General features: G+C 42.9%; 1 protein-coding gene across 1 annotated transcript in view; it reads left to right on the top strand.

The window, feature by feature from the left end:
• The window catches only part of MYO5C (myosin VC), a 109,170-nt gene that overhangs the window by 61,698 nt on the left and 19,493 nt on the right, over positions 1-27,979 (top strand). Inside the window, exons 22-33 of the mRNA XM_081227977.1 lie at positions 669-833; positions 2,043-2,136; positions 5,304-5,367; positions 8,039-8,219; positions 10,133-10,226; positions 10,487-10,550; positions 10,630-10,710; positions 11,919-12,099; positions 13,720-13,813; positions 14,487-14,550; positions 16,863-17,031; positions 18,140-18,227. Of these exons, the coding sequence (XP_081084103.1) occupies positions 669-833; positions 2,043-2,136; positions 5,304-5,367; positions 8,039-8,219; positions 10,133-10,226; positions 10,487-10,550; positions 10,630-10,710; positions 11,919-12,099; positions 13,720-13,813; positions 14,487-14,550; positions 16,863-17,031; positions 18,140-18,227 (1,339 nt within the window). The remainder of the gene's footprint in view (positions 1-668; positions 834-2,042; positions 2,137-5,303; positions 5,368-8,038; positions 8,220-10,132; positions 10,227-10,486; positions 10,551-10,629; positions 10,711-11,918; positions 12,100-13,719; positions 13,814-14,486; positions 14,551-16,862; positions 17,032-18,139; positions 18,228-27,979) is intronic.

Raw genomic sequence — 27,979 nt, 5'->3', positions numbered from 1 at the left:
GGGAGTGTCCACACACCCTGAGCTCCTTTCTAGGTGTTCATGTGCTTAGGGCTGCCATAACAAGCCAGCACAGACTGGGTGGCTTAAACAACAGACATTTATTTTCTCACAGTGCTGGAGGCTGAAAGTCCAAGATCAAGGTGTTGGCAGCGTTGGTCTCTCCCGGGGGGTTTCTCCTTAGCTTACACATGGTCTTCCTCTCCCTGTGTCTTCACATCATCTTCCCTCGGTGTGTGTCTGGGTCCTAATCTCTTCTCATAAGGACACCAGTCATACTGGATTAGGGCCCACCTGTATGACCTCGTTTTACCTTAATTACATCTTTAAAGACCCAATCTCTAAATACAGTGACGTTCTGAGGTACTGGTGGTTAGCACTTCAACATGTGGATTTGGGGGGATGGAGGGGACACAGCTCAGCCCACCACATTAGGGCTGTCCTGGAGCTCCAGGGTTGCACTAAAAGAGCCACCCGCTCAGGAAGGCATTTGCCTAACTAGCTCTGCATCCCTATTTCACTAGGTTGAAGGTGCTCATACATGCCATTGTAATGATAACTGGGGTCAGTGTAAAGAAACCTCCGATTTAGATGAGAAGTTGTGAGGAGCAAATGGAACAGCTTCTTTATATTTGTTAAACCCCTAAGTATAGGATGTTTCTTTCCTCTAGAACAGAGAGAACCATGGGCTGGTGGAAAAGCTGACCAGCCTGGCTGCTCTTCAGGCCGGTGACGTGGAGAAGATTCAGAAACTGGAATCAGAGCTGGACAGAGCAGCCACCCACAGGCAGAATTATGAGGAGAAGGGGAGGAGGTACAAGGCTTCCGTGGAAGAGGTCTGTGCCTGTGGGCGTAGGCTGTGAGTCGTGCCGTGAAAGAGATCACAGTGCAGCACTTTCCCACAGAGTAGACTTCTGCAGAGCAAATCAGATTTTGCCATTGGCTTCCATTACCGAAGAGAGCCTGCATCCTAGGGGAGGGGAAATCTGAGGCCTGGAGTCCGGGGTGGGGGGGCAGAAGAGGAGGCTAATGCTTCAAGAAGCACAATATAAGGTTTCCTCTTCCTTCCCACGTCTGTAAAGTGATGAAGGGCCTGAGAAAGAGCCCTGGTCAGATGCTTCCCTCTCTTCCAGCATGACCTTGATCTCCTGTCACTTGTCCACCTGGTGTGCATCCTGGAAGCATCGTCCCCAGAGCAGCAGTGCAAAGCATGGGCAGGTTTTCGTCTCTGTGGTGTAGTAAAAAGGGCAGTAGACAGAAAAACCAGATATCCCAGGCTCAAATCTTCTCTGGGCAACCTTGGACAAGTCACTTACCCTCTCTGAATTTTGGTTTCCTTATAACAAAAAGGGACTGACAGAATTATTGTGAAGATAAAATTGTCAGATAAAATCATTTAACCAAGTGACTGTCATAGAGCCCTGCAAAAGCGTGAACTGCTGTTTTCTAAGCAGGTGGTCTTTATTACCATCCGTTCTGCACCTTCTGAAGTGCCACAGCAGCCACCGTAGTGGCAGCCTGGAGCCCCAGGGCATCCCTTAGCCCTCCCCACGACCAGATGCCTGGCTGCACCAACACGGCTGCTGGCATCCCCCTCACTGCCAGTCACCAGCCGTCAGCACCCAGGGGCCCCCAGCTGCCAGCCCAGCAGGCACTTTACAAGAGAACTTAGGTCGTGATCACACATCCTTCCTGAGTCTCTTAAGTGTGAATCCACTTTATATCATAAATTTCTTATATTAAATATATAAATACCCTGGCCAAGAAAAAGACAGAGAAGTTTCCTTGACTTTGGGAAGACCTTGGATTTGGTTCTTTCTCCTTGATTTCAGCCATTTCTGGGCGAGGCTGGGAACTAGTGTCTGTTGAAGTCACATGGAGCCCTTGCACGTGGAGCTAAACACAACGTCTTGGTGGGCTGGTGCCGGCTGTTACCTATGGATGGGAGCCGAGACCCAAAAATACTAATTTAAAAATATACAGGCAGTGGTGACAAAACTCAAAGCGAGGTTTTCAAAAAAGCATTTTTTTCTTCCCTTTGCTAGAAATTGGCAAAGCTTCAGAAGCGTAATTCAGAATTGGAAATACAAAAAGAACAAATACAGCTGAAGCTTCAAGAGAAGACTGAGGAGTTGAAAGGTAAAGCCCAAGGTGACCCGACACATTCACCCGTTCACAAGTCCAGTCATTCAGGAAATAGGTACTGGGTGGGAACTGAGTTTCAGGCTGGACCAGGAGGCTCTGGCATAATGAGAAAACTTTCACTCCACAGAGGATAACTTTATTTAAATCGTGGCAACTGTACCCTACAGATTCATCCTGTTTATTTCCATCTTTTGTCGGAGCACAGCCATCCCTGTCTCAGAACCTCCTGGGCCATTTACAAAGTACCGATGGGTGGGCCGTCAGCCTGGAGCTGTGATATCAGAAGATGGGGTGGGGGAGTATCAGTGGGTGGTGGTGGCAGGGATGGTTCAGAGTCTGTATTTTTTTTTTTTCTTTGCGGTACGCGGGCCTCTCACTGTCGTGGCCTCTCCCATTGCGGAGCACAGGCTCCAGACGCGCAGGCTCAGCAGCCATGGCTCACGGGCCCAGCCACTCCACGGCATGTGGGATCTTCCTGGCCAGGGGCACGAACCCGTGTCCCCTACATCGGTAGGCGGACTCTCAACCACTGCACCACTAGGGAAGCCCCAGAGTCTGTATTTTTTTAAACCTTGTAGTCATTCTGATACATTGTCCAGGGCAGTGTTGGGATAATGTTTGTGGCTTACCAAGGATTTGCACTCAGATTTCAGCTCTGTCCAAGTTACTTAGTCTAAGTGGTACCCAGGTCCTCTGCCACTGTCCTGGCCCTGAACAAAGGGCCCTGCTTAGCACTGAGCTACATTAGCCCTGAGCTGTCAGATGCAGGCCCTTGGGACCAGCAGTAACACTTTCCTTTGGAGTGTGGAGCAGCCATCCTTAGCCTAGCTCTGTCCATCTGTACTTGTCCGACCCAAATTCTAATTGCAGGCCCTTGCTAAATCCCAGAAAAGGCAGCAGGAACATGAGCCTAGTGGTTCCTCACCAGGTAGTTTAAATCACCACACTGGATTATCTGTCGTGTCCAGGAGCTATTCCTTAAGCTCCCGCATGGGGGCAAGAGCGCAAGGGTTCGGGCCTGGGGATCTAGCACACACCTGAGGCCCAGCTGTTGGTGGATGTGCCAGCATCTGGAGCAGCACTAAGCCCTGGGGGTTCAGGTCAGAGTGCAGGAGAAGCACATGTCGGGCGGAGGAAGTAAACATCCTGAGACCTGGCCAGCAGAGCAGGCAGGGTGTTCAGGTGATGCCCAGGATGAGCATAACCTCCTGCTGCAGATACTGTGTGCCCTGCACCCTGTCTCTAAGGGCTGATGATGTGGGTGCTGGGGCCCACGTACGTGGCAGTGATGGACAGGAAGAGGTTAGAGGTCTGTGAGAAACCTTGAACCTGAATTAGGTAAGGGCTTTTTAATTACAATCCATTCCTCTTGAGTGTTTGTCCTTCTTTCTAACTTCTTTAAGTGGAATTTCCCACAAAAAATTTTAAATTCCCACAAGTATATCCTGAAAATTATATTCTTGACAGCATTGACATGTTTGGGTGGGTAATTTTATAGCTCCCTCTAAAAAGTGCCTGAAAGCTTTCACACCCCATGTTTATAAACTGCTTATCCCGTGGGTCTCCCTACACATGGCAAACTGAGTTTTACAAAAGCACCAACTTCCACTTACTCTTGTGACGTGGGACTCAAGGATATTATCGAATGCTGTTTCCCCTTTTTGAGATTCCACCTTGGGCAAAATCTCATTGCTTTGGGGAAGAAAGTCCCATTTGGGCAGCCTCTTTAGCCCATTTGCAAATAGCCCAAGGTGGTAAACACCAGAATTGAAGTCAATTCTGTGAATGAATTAAACACTTAAATTATACCAAATACGGTATCTTCGAAATTAAAGCTTAAGCATTTTCCCTAGTATTTTTTGGCTGACTCATGACATTCTGAAGCAGTCATTTTGATTCAGGGACATTTTACACTGCATTAGACAAACTATTAAACTGTTGGCTTTTTTTTATTTTTTAAATACAAAGTCATGTGGAGGATTACTCTTGTCACCTCATCCCTGGGCTCCCCTCTGGGGCAGGACTCAGAAATGAGGTAGAACTCAAGGACGAGGTGTCAGCTAAGCACATATCAGGCTGTCAGGCTTTGATGGGCTGCATCTGTTAATCCTGTGCCCATTCTGAAGGGCACCTGTTGTGTGTGGACACATTGGGAACGTGGAGCTGTCCTAACCAGAGACTGTCTTGAACCCCAGTGATTGTTTCCCAGTGGTCAGGTAGGTGCCCACTTAACCTACACTTTGTGTTAGATTCTTGTATTGTATTTAAAGGCAACAGTGGCTTTTTAGACTTCCTCTTCCCCAGATGAAGACAGACACTTTATTATTTTCTTGGTTATCATGAATGAGTGATTCTCCACCAAGGCCCTTTTGTTCACACACCCCCCACCCCCCGCCCCCCGCCAGGGGACATTTGGTAATGTCTGGAGACATTTTTGGTGTCACAGCTAGAGCAGAGGTGCTACTGACCTCCAGTGGGTAGAAGCCAGGGACGCCAGTCAACATCCTGCAATGAGCAGGATGGCCCCCTCTCCACAGCAAAGAATTATCTAGCCCGAAGCATCAATAGTGCTGAGATTGAGAACCCCTATCATAAATTGATCATCTTCCCAAAGGGTTTCTATTTTTTTTTAATAATAATATTTATTGTCTCAAAGCCAACATATCTATTTTAATAAAGCAAATGGTATTCAGACCAATAAAAGTACTCTGAGTGAAACTAGTTATAGATTCCAACACAACAGATTTGTGAGGGTTATTATTTTGAAACCCCCTTATCTATTTCAAAGTTATAAAAAATGACAATTATAGGGCTTCGCTGGTGGCGCAGTGGTTGAGAGTCCGCCTGCCGATGCAGGGGACACGGGTTTGTGCCCCGGTCCGGGAAGATCCCACATGCCGCGTAGCGGCTGGGCCTGTGAGCCATGGCCGCTGAACCTGCGTGTCTGGAGCCTGTGCTCCGCAACGGGAGAGGCCACAACAGTGAGAGGCCCGCGTACCGCAAAAAAAAAAAAAAAAGACAATTATACTCTCATCTTAAGTCCCATTAATCATAACTATCACATGATTGTTCTTACATTCTCACTTTCTTAAACGTGACATGAAACAATCAAGGCATTGCTTTGCGGACACATTTCAAAGAGCATTCATTCTCTTTCACAGAAAAAATGGACAGCCTCACCAAACAGCTCTTTGCTGATGTGCAGAAAGAAGAACGACAGAGAATGTATGAAACCTCATTTGCCTTAAAGCCGCTGCTTTTTTCTCTCTCTGCTGTTTTCTGTTTTGCTTCTCAGCTTGCAGGTAGCAGATCACAGATACAGGAGAGCAGGGTGTGAATATTTTTAGGAAGTGAGAGATTGAGCTTTGTGAGAGCTAAGTCCCCAGTGTGCACCTCTCAGACACTGCACAGCTTCTGGAGTTGTGGGCACAGTGGACCTTTATTGCCAAGACAGTGAGAAGTTCAGAGACTGCCACCTCTTCACCTTCCATCAAGTCCAAGAATGAAAATTATTGCCTCATAAATAAACCTCCCTTCCTTCCCCTCACCCCCCACATTTTATCTGTAAAGTTGACTCTTGTCTCAGACAGTAAGGTGTGTAACCCACCTCACAAAAATTAAGACAGGTCCCATGAGCTTGTACTGTACCAGCCCTGCCTTTCCTGTCTCACTGTCAAATCCTTTGCTAAGGTCTGGAGGCTCCAGTCTGTGCCCCCCTCTCTTAAGAAGTCAACTCACAGGTTTTTAGATCTCCAGGTAGGGATTCATGGCAGAGTGTTGGGGAGAGATGGAACATTCTTGCATATCTCTGTCCAAGGCTAGAAGGCACAGGGCTGCCTGGGTGGCAGGATATACAACTTCCCTGTGAAGTTAGTTAGCAGGAGAACCTGGGTCTGGATGAAGGGGGCAGGATGCTAAGCAGTTAGGGGAAGGGAGTGTCACTGAAAATCTCCAAGAGTTAACAGATACATAGAGTGTTTCATGATCCTACATCAGTTGTTGTTTTTTTTGATGTATCGTTGATATATAATATTAGTTTCATGTGTATAACATAGTGATTCAAAATTTTTATACATTGTACTCCATTTATAGTTATTATAAGATATTAGCTAATATTCCCTGTGTTATATAATATATCCTTTAGCTTATTTATTTTATACATAGTAGTTTGTACCTCTTAATCCCCTACCCCTTTCTTGCCCCTCCACCTTCCCTCTCCCCACTGGTAGCCACTAGTTTGTTCTCTGTGAGTCTGTTTCTGTTTTGCTACATTCATTCATTTGTTTTATTTTTTAGATTCCACATATAAGTGATAACACACAGTATTTGTCTTTCTCTGTCTGACTTATTTCACTAAGGTATTATACCCTCCAGTTTCATCCATGTTGTTGCAAATGGAAAATTTTCTTTTTTTATGGCTGAGTAATATTCCATTGTATACATATGCCACATCTTCTTTATCCATTCATTTGTTGATGGACACTTAGGACGCTTCCATATCTTGGCTATTGTAAATAGTGCTGCTGTGAACATTGGCGTGCATATATCCTTGTGAATTAATGTTTTCATTTTCTTCGGATATATACCTAGGACTGCAATTGCTGGGTCATACTTACATCAGTTTTTAAATAGGGATAGTTAACTCTTTACCTTGAAAAGTCTGTTTTTCAGTGAACTCTAAACTCTAGGATAGAGGAGCTCAGCTGTTGGCATCTGCTAGTGTTCTGGGGCCACTTAGGAGTGATCATTTCAAGCAGGGGCTTAGAGAGCCAGCCTGAGGCCAAGTCACTTTGACCCCTTTGCAGTCCTCATCAGCCCTCACCTGCAGCTCCTTTTGGTCCCTGGTCAGCTGACTGGGGAAGACTTGGTCCTGTCACAACCCTTGAGAGGCTCAGAGGTGCCACAGTCAGTGGACACACTTTTGGTCAGTTTAGGCTACACGTCTGAGATTCTCTTTACATAAGATTTCTGGTTGCAGTTTGCTTCATCAAATGTATTTTCCTGGCCTCTTAGGAGCACTGTAGTTTTTTTTTTTTTTAATCTGAAAACAAAGTTTAAAAGTTTGTTAATACCTGTAAGAAGAAATGAAACAAAAACCTATTGGGAATATGACTCTCTTCCTCAGGATTTTCCCCTTTCTGCTATAAAAGCAAGTCATAAAATGGACTGAGTTGACAGCCCAGCAAGTGGGAAGATGATTTCTTAAACTCACAGAGCTTCTAGGATGGCTTCAATTCCGACTGGGCCCCTGTGAGCTGTGTAGGGCTGGTCTAGGCTCTGTATCTCTCTTCGGTTATCTTTCTTGGGCTCAACTGAGCAGTCGTCGTACAAGGAATTGGCTTTCTGTGGCCTTTTGGGCACCTGGGTTTGCTGCAGTTTATTCTAAAATGATTGAAGAGCTGAACCCTTTCACATATTAAATGGCTATTAATTTAACAACCATTTAACTGTTTAGGACTAAGTATTAACTTGTTTAGGACTAAGCCAAGCTGCTCCAAGGATCCTTGGTTCGAGGCAGGGTACAGGACTTAGCAGAATGTGCCACGGTCTTTTCTGAGTGAAGTGGCCCCTTTAGGGGACCACGGGGAACCGGGGCGGCTTGGGGGATACACAACCCCCAGCAAGCATTGAGTCTTTACATTTAGCCTCCCTCTCCTGTGCGTCCTCGGAGTGACCCCTGTAGAGCCACACTTCTCTGATCAGAAGGTGTAAGAAGCTGCCTTAACCTAAGGGGACAGAAAGCAGTCTGCTAAACAGAAGACCATTGTCCTCACAATAGGTCTTAACTTGGCTCTTCCTTTCTGAAGGAAAAGCCTCTTATTTTCCAAATGATCTGTAGTTCTACTTCAGGGTAAAAGCCTTTAGAGACGGTTCAAAATGTTCTTTTGCTGCTTAGACTTCTTGAAAAAAGTTTTGAACTGAAAATGCAAGACTATGAGAAGCAGATCCGGTTTTTGAAAGAAGAAATGGAAGCTCTCAAAGATGAGAAAATGCAACTGCAGCATCAGCTGGAGGGAGAGCGGGCCACCTCTGATGGCCTGAAAGGAGAGGTGGCCCGGCTGAACAAGCAGGCAAAGGTAGGAGCTGCTCACTCCCCCACAAGCTCTTTGGCTGACTCCTCTGACCTGCGTGAGAGGGAGGAACTTCACATCCCTGCAGGGTCAGCTGACAGTACCCAGGTGAGGGCAGAAAGCCAAAGGACCCCAGTTCCTCCAATCCTTCCAAGTATAAACCCCCCCGCTGCCTTTGACTTAGCAATACTGTTTTTTTGTTTTAAAAGTCAGCTTTCTAACTCTGTAAAAATTACATTTACATAAAGTTCAAGTATGTTGACCCAGAGAATACTTCCATATTAAATTATAAATTGATGTGAACCCCTGTTATATAATCCATCACGTTGTATATCTGTTAATACCGGTATTAAAATTAAATGACCATATCAGAATCTTCCATTTAAAAGTGTTATCAGATAATCTACACAAGCAGTGGTCCATGCCTGGACGATCAAGGTTTAACTAAATTCCTTCCCCATTGGAAAATGCCAACCTGTTTGTCCCTCCATTCTTCAAGGCAGACCATTTTCGTGTAAGGTTGGAAAGCTTTTAAGCTTCCACTAGATATGTGAGACACATGTTAGTAGAATAATTGTTATGATTACACAAATATCCTCTGTAATCATCAAGGAGTACCCGTGCATAGTTTAGAAGATGTGTCATGGAATCATACCTGGGTTGCCTCTGAATTTCTTAGCAGAACTGCCAGTATTCTCTGGGCCCTAGTTTCCTATTGTTTGAAAGTAGTAGATTGGACTGTGGAATCTGGAAGGACCACATATGCCTATGAGTCCTACATTCTTAGCAGCCACATAAGACTGATGTCAATCTGGGAGTCACGTCATCTGGCTGCAGTCTATATCTTGGGAAATCATGTGGCTGCCCTTGGAGTACGGCACCAATATTTGTCACTCGTTTCCTCTTTGGTAGCTAAAACTATGATCCACACTCTCCAATGTGGTATATTAAGGAGATTAGTCTGATTTTCAAAGAAAATAAACCCATTGTCATCATGATACATGTTATAATAAGCCGGTAAGTAAATACAGATATGACTTGGAACATTTACTGAAACATTACCAAGAGTTGGGCTTGAGGGTGGATAGTCCTGGGTCCCCTGTCAGCTGTCCATGTGACCCTGAACGTGCCGTGTAACGCTTATGCAGCTTCAGTTTTCTGATCTATAAAAGGTCATTCTACTCACCTTATAGGCCTGTTACAAGGATGAGGTCGTGTATGTAAAATGATCAGTAAATGCCAACTTGATCTGCCTTTTCACCCCCTGTGGAAACAAGAGCTTTAACCTTTAAAACACTTAGGCTAACTGAGAAAATATCCAGGAAGGGTTATTCACCTCTGAACAGCTCCCATAGCTGCAAAAGCACAAACCTGAGCTCACAGGTGAATAGAGGCAGAATACAGCCTCTTCCCCACAACCAGAGCTGCCCCTCTTGGACCCGGGTCATGCCCTCACTGCCAACTCCCAGACCTCCAGGGCATGCCCTGCCCCTGCCGCTGGGCCACATCTAAACGTAGCTGGAGCCCAGACCCTTGACTTTGCCCACTTCCTTGCATCCAAGATTTCATCATACAGTGAGAGAGAACTTAGCCCCTGTGCTTGACTTCTCGCAGCTCCTTCCCCTCTCCCTCCCCTCCGCAAGCTTGTAGTAAGTACTTATTTTTTCCCTTTTTACAGTAGGGAAGCTAATTCTATTGCTACAACCAAGTACATCTGGGAAGCACAGTATTTTAGATAGTTAAACAAGGTTTTAAGGCCAAGCTTTACGGGCAGTGATGGTTTAACAAGATTTTAACTGAGAAACTGCAGTTAGGACAACTTGCATAGATAAATAATACAGTAATAGTGTTCCCTTTGTCTGATGTAAATCATGATAGCTGTTTTTTCTTCACCTGGTTCCATCATTGCTGGGATTCAGACAGTCTCTGAGTTTGAAAAGGAGATAGAGCTACTTCAGACACAGAAGATAGACGTGGAAAAACATGTGCAGTCCCAGAAACGGGAAATGAGAGGTAACGAAAATATGAGTCACTGAGTCCATTGGGGTGCGGGCTGAATTTATCATGGGTGTCACTGTTAAGGCAGTGTGTCCTTTGATTGGTCTGAGGCTGGTTAGTTAGTTGGTTGGTTGAATAGCTGGTAGGTTGGTCAGCTGATGAGATGGTTAGCTGGAGAGTCTGAAGGGCTAGAGAACTGGGTCCTTAAAAAGGAAATGGGAAAAGTGAAATTAGGAAAAAGTGTAATTTATACCAGTTCTGCCTTTTTCTCTCAGAAAAGATGTCAGAAATCACCAAACAACTTCTTGAGAGCTACAACACTGAAGATGTAAGAAGCAGGTAATCATTTTTGCATTACCAAGCATTCATAAAAAGGTAACACATGAAAGATGATTTTCTTACCCTCCTCATCTTGCAGGCTCTCTCCGGAAGATTTGGAACATTTAAATGAGGATGGAGAACTTTGGTTTGCTTATGAAGGACTAAAGAAAGCAACACGGTGAGAAATTTCCCTCAGGTTCTTTGTGATTTTTCAGAGATAATGTACTATTGGAAACTCAAAAGTTTATCTTTCATAGATTTGATAGACAAAGTAAATTCCTTACAGTAGAATGGTCTAATAGTCCCTGGAAATATTTCTTTGAAGATTGAGTAAATTAGTTTAATAATGAAGAACAATCTCTTTGTGGGATAACTGGCCAAGTAATAAAACCCATAACCTATACAGTGAAAACTGACTATATCAAATATGTTAGCCAGTGTTGCTATAGATATATAAATATGTTTATTTATTTATGTATTTATTTTATTTTTGGCTGTGTTGGGTCTTCGTTGCTGTGCGCAGGCTTTCTGTAGTTGTGGTGATGGGGGGCTACTCTTCATTGCGGTGCGCGGGCTTCTCATTGCAGTGGCTTCTCTTGTTACGGAGCATGGGTTCTAGGCACGCGGGCTTCAGTAGTTGTGGCACGTGACCTCAGTAGTTGTGGTGTACGGGCTTAGTTGCTCCGTGGCATGTGGGATCTTCCCGGACCAGGGCTCAAATCCGTGTCCCCTGCATTGGCAGGTGGATTCTTAACCACTGCGCCACCAGGGAAGTCCTTATAGATATGTTTAAATTTAAGGCGTTTGCTTTTTTAAAAATTAGTAAACTATTTTTAGAGCAGTTTTAGGTTCACAGCAAACCGAACAGAAAGTACAGAGGTTTCTCATATACATCCTACCCCTACACACGCACAGCCATTATCAACATCTCTCACCAGAGGGTACACCTTTTAAAACCGGTGAACCTACGCTGACACATCATTATCACCCAGAGTCAATAGTTTACCCTAGGGTTTACTCTTGGTGTTGTACACTTCTATGGGTTTTGGAAAATGTATCATAACGTGTATCTTTATCATTGTTGCATCACACAGAACATACTTTTTTAATTATTAGAGTAAAAATATAATTTTAATAATGTCCAAAATAAAATTTCTTATCATTAACTGCATGTTAACACCACATAACACTTCCTAACCAGCTAGAAGGAGTTTATAATTATATGTTCCTAATTCCATAGGTTGTAACCTTGTGTACACAAGTAAACTTTATGTGCTTAGCGCCTGGCTCTTAATTGTGGGTTTTCATAACTGCTGCAGAAGTACACACTCCGAGTCATCAGCAGAAGAAAGACTGCAGTTAACTTCTTGACCCCTCCTCTAACAGCATTTTGGAGAGCCATCTCCAGTCCCAGAAGGATTGCTACGAAAAGGAGATTGAAGCTCTGAACTTCAAAGTGGTGCATCTAAGTCAGGAAATCAACCACCTTCAGAAATTATTTAGAGAAGAGAGTGACATCAATGAAAGTATCCGTCATGAAGTTACCAGGCTAACGTCAGAAAACATGGTATGGTCTCAGCCACGGGCCCCAGTCGTGGCCATTATTCCGGAGGTATTATGCATTAGTGGAGTAAAATTCGGTGTCTCAGCTGTAAAACAGATTACATTTCCCAGGAGTGAAATAGCTGGTTCAGAAGATAAAACTATAAAATTACCCCAGGCTGGAAAGCATTTTAAGAGGGTTTACCATAGGATAGGTCCAAATTCTGTGATGTGTGTGCTCTTAAATCTATCCATTTTAAATCTAGCCCTAACCCCTTCGCAAGTAACAAAAAGTATTAAGGTAAAAAGGTACCTCTTGAGAGGGGTGTGCATTCAGAAGGTCAGTCGCCCTGCTCATGCCCCTCATCTCACTGTTTCAACAGCTTCCTTCTTCTGTGATGCCTGTTCTTCCCCACAGTCATTTGTCTCATCCTTTCTTCTCAGTCATGTCTATTGGCATGAAGAAATACCTTAGGAACCTTCTCAACAAAAACAATCCTTTCTTAACCTCACACCCCTTGCAGCCACCACCCCATTTCTCTGGGGGACTTGGCCACACTTCTCCATGCCACCTGGCTGTGATTTCTCCACTCACCTCCCGTTTACTCTGTGGCCACCCCATTCTGTGGGCTGCCTCTCCCACTAACTGAATCTGCCTGCACAGGGCTGAGCACAGAGGGTTCCTTTCCACCCTTAGTCTCTCAGCAGCACTTGGTGATGTTAATGACTCCCTCTCCCTCCTCTCTGTTCTGCTGGCTTCCAGGACACTGTGGTCTCCCAGGCTTCTCATCCCGCCTCGCTGGCTGCTGCTTCTCTACTTCTTTACTGGTTCCTCCTCCTCCCCCTATAGCCTGGAAGCATTAGGAAATCTCAGTGCTGTGTCAACACGTGAGCATATGTGACCCTGGGCACAGCGGACGTATGGAACGGTAGTTAAGGACCTGCACATCTTTGTTTATTCCTTGGGTGATGCTTTAATGAGGAATTTGCAGTGAAATCCAATTGCACAGTCAAACAAGTATTTTTCATTTGGACTTCAGAGGCACGGGTGTTTTCATAAACTTGCACAATAGAAAAACTCTCCGTACGTGACTAGGGGTGGAAATGATGGACATTTAAACAAATATTAGCTAGACAAAGACAGAGGATTATGAAACATGTTGGATCATTCCAGACCTCTGCTAACAGAGCCGTGCACAGCCTGGAATTCAGAGGGCACGGTAGGACCTCTTTGAGATGTTTCTAGATGAAGAGATAATGTCTCTGGGCCTGGACCAAAGAGACTGGCTGCCATTTCGTCACATCATCCCTCCCTCAACTCAGCAGAGAATTCCCGTATGCCCTCCCAGATGTACACTTCCTTCTCTCCAGGAGACCTTGGAGATGTGGAGGGTTGTAGCTATGTGAGAACCGCTCACCCTGAGCATGCTGGTATTTCTTGTGACTATATAGGTCTTGAGGTAAAAAAAAAAACCCAACATTCCATCAATCCAGTCTATGCTTTGGCTAATCCTCTTACACAACTATACTAGATGTATGTTCCATAGGGTTAATGACCTAGACAGTTTAGTTTGCTTCTGAGCAGCTCTGAGATTTTAAAGTTTATACGTGAAAGTATTCTAATATTTCTAATTCTTCTCTAAAGATGATCCCAGACTTTAAACAGCAAATTGCAGAACTGCAGAAACAGAAGCAAGATCTTGAAATCCGCCTGAATGAACAAGCTGAAAACATGCAAGGTAACTGAAACCATGAAGCTGCTTTTAGAGAATGGTTTCCTGTATCCAGGAAATGACCAAAAAATCATCATCAGACTGATTCTCCGTGGAGCCAGGCAGGTGACATAAATGTGAGAAATGGGCTGGGTGGACAGTACATTAAGGTTCATAGGCATTTAAAGGCGGCAGCTGCCTCCAGGGTCCATTGATTGTTAGCAAGTAAGAATTTGGGCCCCAGTATTACTTGATATTCCTATTTTTAAAGAAAAACCAGAAATCCAGGTTTTTATGTGAAATATCACTTTTTTTTTTTTTTCGGTACGCGGGCCTCTCACTGTTGTGGCCTCTCCCATTGCAGAGCACAGGCTCCGGACGCGCAGGCTCAGCGGCCATGGCTCACAGGCCCAGCCACTCCGCGGCATGTGGGATCCTCCTGGACGGGGACACAAACCCATGTCCCCTGCATCGGCAGGCGGACTCTTAACCACTGTGCCACCAGGGAAGCCCTGAAATATCACAATTTTTAAATAATGGCTTGAAAAGTTTTTAAACACTGTTCAGACCACATAAAACCTAATCTGTAGCTGGGTACAGTTTAGAACCCCTGATAACTGAAAATATGAAAATATGACCAAACCCAAATCAGAATGCAGTGACATGACCACCAAAGGACTGATAGTTCTTCTCATTATAGGAAAACTAGAAGAGTTGTGTAATCAGTTGAATCACAATCAGGAAGAGGAAGGAACGCAAAGAAAGTAAGTATCATCGTGCATGTACCTCAGGTTCACGTTCATGTAATGCTTTTCTTTTCTGAAATTGTGGGTGGTACCAAAGAAAGGTTATTAAACCAAAAAAGCAAGGTGTTAATTAAGATATATAATTTGTTAGCATTCAAGTGTGAAGAAAAGAAATACATGTGTGCACACACACACACCCTTCTCTGGGAGAGTGTATGAGAAATGAAACAAAACATTGGTTGCCTGCAGGGAGGGTAACTGGGTGGCTGGTGCATAGGGGAGGGAGGAGAGTTACTTTTCACTGTGTAGACTTTTATACCCTTAGAACATCATGCCATACGCATGAATTATCTCTTCAGAAAAAATTGATAACATAAGATCATGTGAAAGAGAACAGTTTCTCTCTCAGCAGACCACTTAGGGTAAGGCTTAAAATCCATGTTGATAGAGAATCTTCATCGATAAACCCCCCAAATTAAATCCTGACCAACAGAGGGCCTGGTAGAGCCTTGTGAGGAAAATGATGTGCCACCAGCTTGTTGAGATACTTTTTTAAAAATGGTGGGGTTTTTTGTTTTTTGGGGTTTTTGTTTTAGCATCTTTATTGGAGTATAATTGCTTTACGATGGTGTGTTAGTTTCTGCTTTATAACAAAGTGAATCAGCTATGTGCGTATGTATATCCCCATATCCCCTCCCTCTTGCGTCTGCCTCCCACCCTCCTGATCCCACCCCTGTAGGTGGTCACAAGGCACTGAGCTGATCTCCCTGTGCTATGCAGCTGCTTCCCACTAGCTATCTATTTTATATTTGGTAGTGTATATATGTCCATGCCACTCTCTCACTTCGTCCCAGCTTACCCTTCCCCCTCCTCATGTCCTCAAGTCCATTCTCTACATCTGTGTCTTTATTCCTGTCCTGCCCCTAGGTTCATCAGAACCATTTTTTTTTTAGATTCCATATATATGTGTTAGCATACGGTATTTGTTTTTCTCTTTCTGACTGACTTCACTCTGTATGACAGACTCTAGGTCCATCCACCTCACTACAAATAACTCAATTTTGTTTCTTTTATGGCTGAGTAATATTCCATTGTATATATGTGCCACATCTTTTTTATCCATTCATCTGTCGATGGACACTTAAGTGTCCATCAGATTGTCAATGCCCTTAGGTTGCTTCCATGTCCTGGCTATTGTAAATAGTGCTGCAATAAACATTGTGGTACATGACTCTTTTTGAATTATGGTTTTCTCAGGGTATATGCCCAGTAGTGGGATTGCTGAGTCATATGGTTGTTCTATTTTTTGTTTTTTAAGGAACCTCCATTACTGTTCTCCATAGTGGCTGTATCAATTTACATTCACACCAACAGTGCAAGAGGGTTCCCTTTTCTAAAAATGTTTTTGAAGCTATTTTAATTCAATGCTTTTGTAATAAAATATAGATTTACTTATTTATACGTAACTCAAGTTGGAATTACAGTTTTAGAGTTTCACACTCATTAGTAAGGTACCATTTTACATCCTAGTGTTTTTCCATACCACAAAACATTGCTTATAACAATTAATAGTTTTTATAACTTAGATTAGATTGCAGTTTTGTATGGTCAAAATATTTTGTAAAACTTTATTATCTTCAGAAAAGTCAGTTACCCTGACTTCTTCACTGTGAATTTTATTCACAGTCATTTCTAAGTCATCCTCATCAGATTAAAATTGACTCCCATATTATTAGTTAAATCATCAGAGGAATAGATGTCAAATTTGTCATCAGTGTTCCATTCCAATTTAAAAATCCTTGAGATACTTGATTTTAAGAACAGTAAATGGACACTCTATGTCCCAGGGAGCATTTTTCATCGTGGGACTTCTTTGGTAGGATTGGGGCGAAATGAGGGCCCAAAACAGTAGGAAAGTGGTGAGCACCATTTTGGAACTCTTTGGATGGGTTTTTCTTCTCTGTCTGATCGCTGGGTTTTGGAGTACCTGTTCCCATTCTTTTCACAAAGGAGATAATTAGCGAGCTTTTGGTCATAAGAGTGTAAGTGGGTATGGATGTCCTGTGGGAGCAGTCAAAGGGTGTAGGCAGGTGGGGACAAGAACTTCTTATCAGGTTAAGGAGACTGGAGCAGACGTGGACTTTTATACCCCACGAACCCTGATCTCTTCCTCCCATTTTGAGCACTCCCCTATTCAGGTACCACCTGCTTTACACATAAAGTGGCCAAAGTATTTTGCCATCTTTGGAAATATCACTGCTTGCTATGACAATGAGAGACATTTCCATGACGGTCAAACTGATACCAAAATTTCCTAATCCTTTTCTCAGAACCATAGAAGCCCCAAATGAAACGCATACCAAAGAGAAAGAGAAGCTGATGGATAAGATTCATGAAATGCAGGAGGCCAGCAAGCACTTGAGGAAACAATTTGAAACTGAAAGTGAAGTCAAGAGTAGTTTCCGGCAGGAAGCATCTTGCCTCACTGTGGAGCACACGGTGAGGAGTTTTGTCACTTGTTGATAAGTGATGCCTGCATATGCAGGCATCACTGAAGGGGGTCAGGCCACCTAAAGCATCCAATGAGCAGCATCTGCCTCCCACCAGAGCAGTCTGTTTCCTTATCTCAAAAGACAGGTGGTCTCTGAGGTTACAGCTGCCTCAGGGGAGCCTGGGGATTAACGAGGGCTGAGAGAGGACGGGTGGTGAGGACCTGAGCACTGTCCCATCGACGGCACCCATCTGAGATGATGACGCCCTGGCCCAGAGCACCTTGAGGGTGGTAGGCTGATGTGTGACCTCTGAGCAGAGCTTACCCCAACAAAGGCCTCTGCTTGCTTCTGGGGGGTGTGCCCTTCCTGCAGTTTTCAGAGTCAAAATGTTCTTCTATGCAATGGTCATGATAGTAGATGACTAACTTTTTAACTTGTGAAAATCTTCATCAGATTGTCAATGCCCTTGTCAAAATGATATTTGGCAACTCTGTCAGCTTCCGGCAGTTCTTTTGAAATTTTATTGGTGTGTGAAACCCACAAGAATGAGAAGCACCAAAGTAGCAGATTGGGTGCTTTCCTGGGAGATGGATGCTCACAGGCCGCTTCCTGGCCTGGCAACCTCCAAGACCATGACCAGGGGAGGGCTCACCCAGGCGTTGGTCAGCCTACACATGTCCACGGGCCCTGCTCCCTGTCGTCAGGGTCCCTCATTTCCTATCTCACAAGAAAAACATGATAAGGTAGGGGCTTCCCTGGTGGCGCAGTGGTTGAGAGTCCGCCTGCTGATGCAGGGGACACAGGTTCGTGCCCCGGTCCAGGAAGTTCCCACATGCCGCGGAGGAACTAGACCCATGAGCCACAACTACTGAGCCTGCGCATCTGGAGCCTGTGCTCCACAACAAGAGAGGCCATGATAGTGAGAGGCCCACACACCACAATGAAGAGTGGCCCCGGCTTGCCGCAACTAGAGAAAGCCCTTGCACAGAAACGAAGACCCAGCACAGCCACAATATATATATATATATATATATATATATATATATATATAAAGTAAAAATAAATAGGTTAAGATGCTTCTGAGCTCATGTCCTTGTTTCTTTTGATTTCTGTAGGATCTTGAAGAAGTGTTAGACATGAAGGACAGAGTGATTAAAAAGTTACAAGATCAAGTGAAGACTCTAACCAAGACAATTGAAAAAGGTAGGCAAAATAACATTCACTTTCCTATTTTTTGAACTTTCAGCTAAGGTCCACATGTGTTGACATGTTATTTCCTGATGTGGTCCAAAGAATTTGAAAACCGAAGGAATGGATCTCAAATGGTGGATTTGGGGCTCAGTGATGGGCTAATGGAAGGATCCTTCAAGGCAGGAAGATAGCTCACCACCTCTCAGATGATACCAGATATGCTCATGCAATTGTAAGGGACACCCTGGAATGACTACTTTTAACCTCTTTCTCTGTTAGCTCTCTCCTTGTAAAAATGAAACTGAAAAAGTTTCAACTTTAATGGCTTTAAAATTTATTTCCTCTCTCAGTGACATGGAATCAATATCCCAGTTTCTATTAGAAAAAAGAAATAGACAACTAAGAAGCTGGACAGCAGCCCTAAACATGGACTGAACTGCACACTGAGTGTCCTCATGAGATCCTGGGAAAAGGACCCTCTGCCTTTCTTTCCTTAACCCGCTTCTTTTTTTTTTTTACATCTTTATTGGAGTATAATTGCTTTACAATGGTGTGTTAGTTTCTGCTTTATAACAAAGTGAATCAGTTATACATATACATATGTTCCCATATATCTTCCCTCTTGTGTCTCCCTCCCTCCCACCTTCCCTATCCCACCCCTCTAGGTGGTCACAAACCACCAAGCTGATCTCCCTGTGCTATGCAGCTGCTTCCCACTAGCTAGCTATTTTACGTTTGGTAGTGTATATATGTCCATGGCACTCTCTCACTTTGTCACAGCTTACCCTTCCCCCTCCCCATATCCTCAAGTCCATTCTCTATTAGGTCTGTGTCTTTATTCCCATCTTACCCCTAGGTTCTTAATGACCTTTTTTTTTCTTAGATTCCATATATATGTGTTAGCATATGGTATTTGTTTTTCTCTTTCTGGCTTACTTCACTCTGTATGACAGTCTGTAGGTCCATCGACCTCACTACAAATATCTCAATTTCGTTTCTTTTTATGGCTGAGTAATATTGCATTGTATACATGTGCCACATCTTCTCTATCCATTCATCCGATGATGGACACCTAGGTTGCCTCCATGTCCTGGCTATTGTAAATAGAGCTGCAATGAACATTTTGGTACATGACTCTTTTTGAATTATGGTTTTCTCAGGGTATATGCCCAGTAGTGGGATTGCTGTGTCGCATGGTAGTTCTGTTTGTAGTTTTTTAAGGAACCTCCATACTGTTCTCCATAGTGGCTGTATCAATTTACATTCCCACCAACAGTGCAAGAGTGTTCCCTTTTCTCCACACCCTCTCCAGCATTTATTGTTTCTAGACTTTCTGATGATGGCCATTCTGACTGGTGTGAGATGATATCTCACTGTAGTTTTGATTTGCATTTCTCCAATGATTAATGATGTTGAGCATTCTTTCATGTGTTTGTTGGCAATCTGTATATCTTCTTGGGGGAAATGTCTGTTTAGGTCTTCTGCCCATTTTTGGATTGGGTTGTTTGTTTTTTTGTTACTGAGCTGTGTGAACTGCTTGTAAATCTTGGAGATTAATCCTTTGTCAGTTGCTTCATTTGCAAATATTTTCTCCCATTCTTTTGGTCTAGTTTATGGTTTCCTTTGCTGTGCAAAAGCTTTGAAGTTTCATTAGGTCCCATTTGTTTATTTTTGTTTTTATTTCCATTTCTCTAGGAGCTGGGTCAAAAAGGATCATGCTGTGATTTATGTCATAGAGTGTTCTGCCTATGTTTCCCTCTAAATAAGAGTTTTATAGTGCCTGGCCTTACATTTAGGTCTTTAATCCATTTTGAGTTTATTTTTGTGTGTGGTGTTAGGGACTGTCCTAATTTTATTCTTTTACATGTAGCTGTCCAGTTTTCCCAGCACCACTTATTGAAGAGGCTGTCTTTTCTCCATTGTATATTCTTGCCTCCTTTATCAAAAATAAGGTGACAGTATGTGCATGGGCTTATCTCTGGGCTTTCTATCCTGTTCCATTGATCTATATTTCTGTTTATGTGCCCGTACCATACTGTCTTGATTACTGTAGCTTTAAGTAGTATAGTCTGAAGTCAGGGAGCCTGATTCCTCCAGCTCCATTTTTCTTTCTCAAGATTGCTTTGGCAATTTGGGGTCTTTTGTGTCTCCATACAAATTGCGAAATTTTTTGTTCTAGGTCTGTGAAAAATGCCAGTGGTAGTTTGATAGGGATTGCATTGACTCTGTAGATTGCTTTGGGTAGTAGAGTCATTTTCACAGTGTTGATTCTTCCAATCCAAGAACATGGTATATCTGTCCATCTGTTTGTATCATCTTTAATTTCTTTCATCAGTGTCTTATAATTTTCTGCATACAGGTCTTTTGTCTCCTTAGGTAGGTTTATTCCTAGGTATTTTATTCTTTTTGTTGCAATGGTTAATTGGAGTGTTTCCTAAATTTCTCCTTCAGATTTTTCATCATTAGTGTATAGGAATGCCAGAGATTTCTGTGCATTAATTTTGTATCCTGCTACTTTACCAAATTCATTGATTAGGTCTAGTAGTTTTCTGGTAGCATCTTTAGGATTCTCTGTGTATAGTATCATGTCATCTGCAAACAGTGACCGTTTTACTTTTTCTTTTCTCATTTGGATTCCTTTTATTTCTTTTTCTTCTCTGATTGCTGTGGCTAAAACTTACAAAACTATGTTGAATAATAGTGGTGAGAGTGGACAATCTTGTCTTGTTCCTGATCTTAGAGGAAATGGTTTCAGTTTTTCACCATTGAAAATGATGTTGGCTGTGGGTTTGTCATACATGGCATTTATTATGTTGAGGTAAGTTCCCTCTATGCCTACTTTCTGGAGGGTTTTTATCATAAATGAGTGTTGAATTTTGTTGAAAGTTTTTTCTGCATCTATTGAGATGATCGTATAGTTTTTGTGCTTCAATTTGTTAATATGGTTTATCGCATTGATTGATTTGCGTATTTTGAAGAATCCTTGCATTCCTGGGATAAACCCCACTTGATCATCGTGTATGATCCTTTTAATGTGCTGTTGAATTCTGTTTGCTAGTATTTTGCTGAGAATTTTTGCATCTATGTTCATCAGTGATATTGGCCTGTAGTTTTCTTTCTTTGTGACATCTTTGTCTGGTTTTGGTATCAGGGTGATGGTGGCCTCATAGAATGAGTTTGGGAGTGTTCCTCCCTCTGCTATATTTTGGAAGAGTTTGAGAAGGACAGGTGTTAGCTCTTCCTTAAATATTTGATAGGATTCGCCTGTGAAGCCATCTGGTCCTGGGCTTTTGTTTGTTGGAAGATTTTTAATCACAGTCTCAGCTTGTGACTGGTCTGTTTATATCTTCTATTTCTTCCTGGTTCAGTCTCAGAGGCTGTGCTTTTCTAAGAATTTGTCCATTTATTCCAGGTTGTCCATTTTATTGGTATAGAGTTTCTTGTAGTAGTCTCTCATGATCCTTTGTATTTTTGCAGTGTCAGTTGTTACTTCTGGTTTCATTTCTAATTCTATTGATTTGAATCAGGTCTATTGATTTGGATGATCTGTCCATTGGTGAAAGTGGGGTGTTAAAGTTCCCTTCTATGATTGTGTTACTGTCAATTTCCCCTTTTATGGCTGTTAGCAGTTGCCTTATGTATTGAGGTGCTCCTAATTTGGGTGCATAAATGTTTACAATTGTTATGTCTTCTTCTTGGATTGATCCCTTGATCATTATGTAGTGTCCTTCTTTGTCTCTTGTAATAGTCTTTGGTTTAAAGTCTATTTTGTCTGATGTGAGAATTGCTACTCCAGCTTTCTTTTGATTTCCATTTGCATGGAATATCTTTTTCCATCCCCTCACTTTCAGTCTGTATGTGTCCCTAGGTCTGAAGTGAGTCTCTTGTAGACAGCATATATACGGGTCTTATTTTTGTATCCATTCAGCCAGTCTATGTCTTTTGGTTGGTGCATTTAATCCATTTACATTTAAGGTAGTTATTGATATGTATATTCATATTACCATTTTCTTAATTGTTTTGGGTTTGTTATTTTAGGTCCTTTCCTTCTCTTGTGTTTCCTGCCTAGAGAAGTTCCTTTAGCATTTGTTGTAAAGCTGGTTTGGTGGTGATGAATTGTCTTAGCTTTTGCTTGTCTGTAAAGGTTTTAATTTCTCTGTCGAATCTGAATGAGATCCTTGCTGGGTAGAGTAATCTTGGTTGTAGGTTCTTCCCTTTCATCACTTTAACTATGTCCTGCCACTCCCTCTGGCTTGCAGAGTTTCTGCTGAAAGATCAGCTGTTAACCTTATGGGGATTCCCTTGTATGTTATTTGTTGTTTTTCCCTTGCTGCTTTTAATATATTTTTCTTTGATGTTAATTTTTGATAGTTTGATTAATATGTGTCTTCGCATGTTTCTCCTTGGATATGTCCTGCATGGGATTCTCTGTGCTTCCTGGACTTGATTGACTACTTCCTTTCCCATATTAGGGAAGTTTTCAACTATAATCTCTTCAAATATTTTCTCAGTCCCTTTCTTTTTCTTTTCTTCTTCTGGGACCCCTATAATTCAAATGGTGGTGTGTTTGATGTTGTCCCGGAGGTCTCTGAGACTGTCCTCAATTCTTTTTTTTTTTTTTTGGTATGCAGGCCTCTCACTGTTGTGGCCTCTCCCTTAGCGGAGCACAGGCTCCGGACGTGCAGGCCCAGTGGCCACGGCTCACGGGCCCAGCCACTCCGCGGCACGTGGGATCCTCCCGGACCGGGGCACGAACCCATGTCCCCTGCATCGGCAGGCGGACTCTCAACCACTGTGCCACCAGGGAAGCCCTGTCCTCAATTCTTTTCATTCTTTTTTCTTTATTCTGCTCTGCAGTAGTTATTTCCACTAGTTCATCTTCCAGGTCACTTATCCTTTCTGCCTCAGTTATTCCTTCTAGAGAATTTTAAATTTCATTTATTGTGTTGTTCATCATTGTTTGTTTGCTTTAGTTCTTCTAGGTCCTTGTTAAACATTTCTTGTATTTTCTCCATTCTATTTCCAAGATTTTGGATCATCTTTACTATCATTACTCTGAATTCTTTTTCGGGTAGACTGCCTGTTTCCTCTTCATTTGTTTGGTCTGGTGGGTTTTTACCTTACTCCTTCATCTGCTGTGTGTTTCTCTGTCTTCTCATTTTGCTTAACTTACTTACTGTGTTTGGGGGTCTCCTTTTCGTAGGCTGCAGGTTCATAGTTCCCATTGTTTTCGATGTCTGTCCCCAGTGGGTAAGGTTGGTTCAGTGGGTTGTATAGGCTTCCTGGTGGAGGGGATTGGTGCCTGTGTTATGGTGGATGAGGCTGGATATTGTCTTTCTGGTGGGCAGGACTGCGTCCAGTGGTGTGTTTAGGGTACCTGAGACCTTATTATGATTTTAGGCAGCCTCTCTGCTAATGCGTGGGGTTGTGTTCCGGTCTTGCTAGTTGTTTGGCATAGGGTGTCCAGCACTGTAGCTTGCTGGTTGTTGAGTGGAGCTGGGTTTTAGCGTTGAGATGGAGATCTCTCGGAGATCTTTCGCCGTTTGATATTACATGGAGACGGGAAGTCTCTGGTGGACCAGTGTCCCAAACTTGGCTCTCCCACCTCAGAGGCACAGGCCTTACACCTGGCTGGAGCACCAAGATGCTGTCAGCCACACAGCTCAGAAGAAATGGGAGAAAAAAAGAAAGAAAGAAAAAAATTAAGTTATTAAAATAAAAAATAAAAATAAATTATTAAAAAATTTTAAAAATTAAATAGTAATAAGAAAGAAAGAAAGAAGAGTGCAACCAAACCAAAAAACAAATCCAGGGCTTCCCTGGTGGCGCAGTGTTTGAGAGTCCGCCTGCCGATGCAGGGGACATGGGTTTGTGCCCCGGTCCGGGAGGATCCCACATGCCGCGGAGCGGCTAGGCCCGTGAGCCATGGCCGCTGAGCCTGCACGTCTGGAGCCTGTGCTCTGCAACGGGAGAGGCCACAACAGTGAGAGGCCCATGTACCACAAAAAAACAAACAGACAGACAAACAAAAAAACAAATCCAACAATGATAACAAGCACTAAAAACTATACAAAAAAAAGCAGAACGCTAGGACAAATGGTAAAAGCAAAGCTATACAGACAAAATCACACAAAGAATCATACACATACACACTCACAAAAAGAGAAAAAGGAAAAAATTTATATATATATCTTTTGGGAAGTGTGAGGTCTTCTGCCAGCGTTCAGTAGGTGTTCTGTAGGAGTTGTTCCACATGTAGATGTATTTCTGGTGTATTTGTGGGGAGGCAGGTGATCTCCATGTCTTACTTCTCTGCCATCTTGAAGGTCTCTCTCCCTTCACCCACTTCTGTGTCACTGAACTTTTCTGACTTCTCTCTTCTAACTCCCTTTACTCTTTTGTTCAGTATTGCTTCTTCCTCCCAACCTGTATCACTAAGGCTGTATCTTCAATTCTCTGTTCTCTTTACTATATTCCTTTCTTTGAAGAGCTCCTTTACTATTATTTATTCAGCTCTCACCTCACATTTAATATGTCCAAAACCAAAATGAGGATCTTTCCGCTTCAATAATTAATGATAAAGGTCAGTCTGCCCTCATGAGGGCAGAGACCATGTCTGTCCTTCCCATTGCCCAGTGGTGTCCCCGTTGTTGGAATGAATGAAGGAACTGCCATCGCTACATAAGGACTTCCAAAATCCACCTGCCATTCCTCACTTTTCCTGAGTCCCAGTCCCTTTTTGCCTCTAAGACTACTCCTTCACCTTTCTATTATCACCTCCAACCCAGTGTGTCTAAAGTGGAATATATCAGCTTTCCTTCCTGTATCATGTATCTATTGTCATATAACAAACTATCCCAAAATTTAGCAGGAATAAAGACGCAGATGTAGAGAATGGACTTCAGGACATGGGGAAGGGGAAGCTGGGACGAAGTGAGAGAGTGGCATGGACTTATATACACTACCAAATGTAAAATAGATAGCTAGTGGGAAGCAGCCGCATAGCACAGGGAGATCAGCTCGGTGCTTTTTGACCACCTGGAGGGGTGGGATAGGGAGGGTGGGAGGGAGACCCAACAGGGAGGAGATATGGGGATATATGTATATGTATAGCTGATTCACTTTGTTATACAGCAGAAACTAAAACACCATTGTAAAGCAATTACACTCCAATAAAGATGTTAAAAAAAATCACAGTTTCTCAACCTAAGTGTCCATCATCGGATGAATGGATAAAGAAGATTTGGCACATATATACAATGGAATATTACTAAGCCATAAAAAGAAACGAAGTTGAGTTATTTGTAGTGAGGTGGATGGACCTAGAGTCTGTCATACAGAGTGAAGTAAGTCAGAAAGAGAAAGACAAATACCGTATGCTAACACATATATATGGAATCTAAGAAAAAAAAAAGGTCATGAAGAACCTAGGGGTAAGACAGGAATAAAGACACAGACCTACGAGAGAATGGACTTGAGGATATGGGGAGGGGGAAGGGTAAGCTGTGACAAAGTGAGAGAGTGCCATGGACATATACACTACCAAATGTAAAATAGCTAGCTAGTGGGAAGCAGCCGCATAGCACAGGGAAGTCAGCTCGGTGCTTTGTGATCACCTAGAGGGGTGGGATAGGGAGGGTGGGAGGGAGGGAGACGCAAGAGGGAAGAGATATGGGAACATATGTATATGTATAGCTGATTCACTTTGTTATACAGCAGAAACTAAAACACCATTGTAAAGCAATTACACTCCAATAAAGATGTTAAAAAAAATCACAGTTTCTCAACCTAAGTGTCCATCATCGGATGAATGGATAAAGAAGATTTGGCACATATATACAATGGAATATTACTAAGCCATAAAAAGAAACGAAGTTGAGTTATTTGTAGTGAGGTGGATGGACCTAGAGTCTGTCATACAGAGTGAAGTAAGTCAGAAAGAGAAAGACAAATACCGTATGCTAACACATATATATGGAATCTAAGAAAAAAAAAAGGTCATGAAGAACCTAGGGGTAAGACAGGAATAAAGACACAGACCTACGAGAGAATGGACTTGAGGATATGGGGAGGGGGAAGGGTAAGCTGTGACAAAGTGAGAGAGTGCCATGGACATATACACTACCAAATGTAAAATAGCTAGCTAGTGGGAAGCAGCCGCATAGCACAGGGAAGTCAGCTCGGTGCTTTGTGATCACCTAGAGGGGTGGGATAGGGAGGGTGGGAGGGAGGGAGACGCAAGAGGGAAGAGATATGGGAACATATGTATATGTATAGCTGATTCACTTTGTTATACAGTAGAAACTAACACACCATTGTAAAGCAATTATACTCCAATAAAGATGTAAAAAAAAAAACAAAAAACACAGTTTCTGAAGGTCAAGAATCCATAAGTGGCTTAGCTGGGTGGTCCTGGCTCTGAGTTGCAATGAAGTCATCAGCAGGGATGCAGTCATCTGAAGGCTTAGCTGGGGCTGGAGTGCCTGTCTCCAAGCTCATTCACATGGCTGTGGCCTGGAAGCCAGTACCTTTTGGACACTCCATAGGTGGCACTAGCTCCCAAGGAATATGGTCAGATACAAGTGACCACACTTAAGAATACCCAAAGTATGATGTTCTTATCATGTATTTCTGCTTCATTTATTGTTCTTCCCAGTCCAGATGCAGTTCAGCAATCAGAGTTTATTCTTAGCATAAGCAGGTTGCTTAGTAAAACAGTTAACATTCTACCTTTATCCATCTCCAAGGGAACAGAGCTAGTAAATCAACAGGACAGACTCTCATGCAGTAGAAGAGAGTTCTGTTAACTCTTTACCTGGATTATCTTCTTTTTCATCCATCAGAGCCTACTCACTTTTCTTGGCCCAGCTGGAGTGCTGCCTCCTTCAAGAAGAATTTTTCAACAGTTCCAACCTACCTATGTGTAAAGTCTTATGTCCCCTGTATTTATTTCCTATGGCTGCCTAACAAATCACCATAAAATTAGTGGCTTAATAAAACACGAGTCATACAGTTCTAGAGGTCAGAAGTTCAAAATGGTCTTCACTGGGTTAAAGTCAACATGTCAGCAGGGCTTCTGTAGGCTTTAGGGGGAGATTCTGTTCTCTTGCCTTTTCCTTCTTCTAGAAGCCACCCACTTGTACTGACTTATGGGCTTCTTCCACCATCTTCGAATTCAGTAGCATGGCATCTTTAAAATCTTTCTGACTCTCTAACCTGTGCTTCTGTGTACATCTCCTCCTCTCAGAATGGACATGAATCTTTGGAGACCAGAGGGCAGACTGTGGCCCACCCAAAGATGTCCATGTCCCAATCCCCAGAACCTGTGAATGTGTTATCTTATATGGCAGAAGGGATTTTGCAGATGTGATTAAGTGAAGGATCTTGAGATGGGGAGAGTCGCCTGGATTATCCAGGTGGATTATCCAGGTACAATAATCACAAAAGACCTTAAAAGAGAGGCAGGAGTGACAGAGTGAGAGAAGCTGGTATGACAGTGTAAGCAGAGAGAGAAAGATGTGGTGAGAGAAGCAGAGGTCAGAGTGATGTGGCCACAAGCCACATCACGTGGGCAGCCTCTAGAAGCTGGAAAAGGCAAGAAATGAGTTCTCCCCTAGAGCCTCCAGAAGAAACACAGCTCTGCTGACACTTTGATTTTAGCAGTGTAAGATCTATTTCAGTCTTATGACCTCCAGAAATGTGAAACTTTTAAAATTATATATATATATATATATATATATATATTTTTTTTTTTTTTTTTTGCG

The sequence above is a fragment of the Mesoplodon bidens genome (assembly GCF_964165515.1).
Source record: "Mesoplodon bidens genome assembly, chromosome: 3".
In the NCBI taxonomy this organism is placed as follows: Eukaryota; Metazoa; Chordata; class Mammalia; order Artiodactyla; family Ziphiidae; genus Mesoplodon; species Mesoplodon bidens.
Note: the sequence above shows the minus strand (reverse complement) of the source record. Positions and strands in the feature narration are given on the sequence as shown.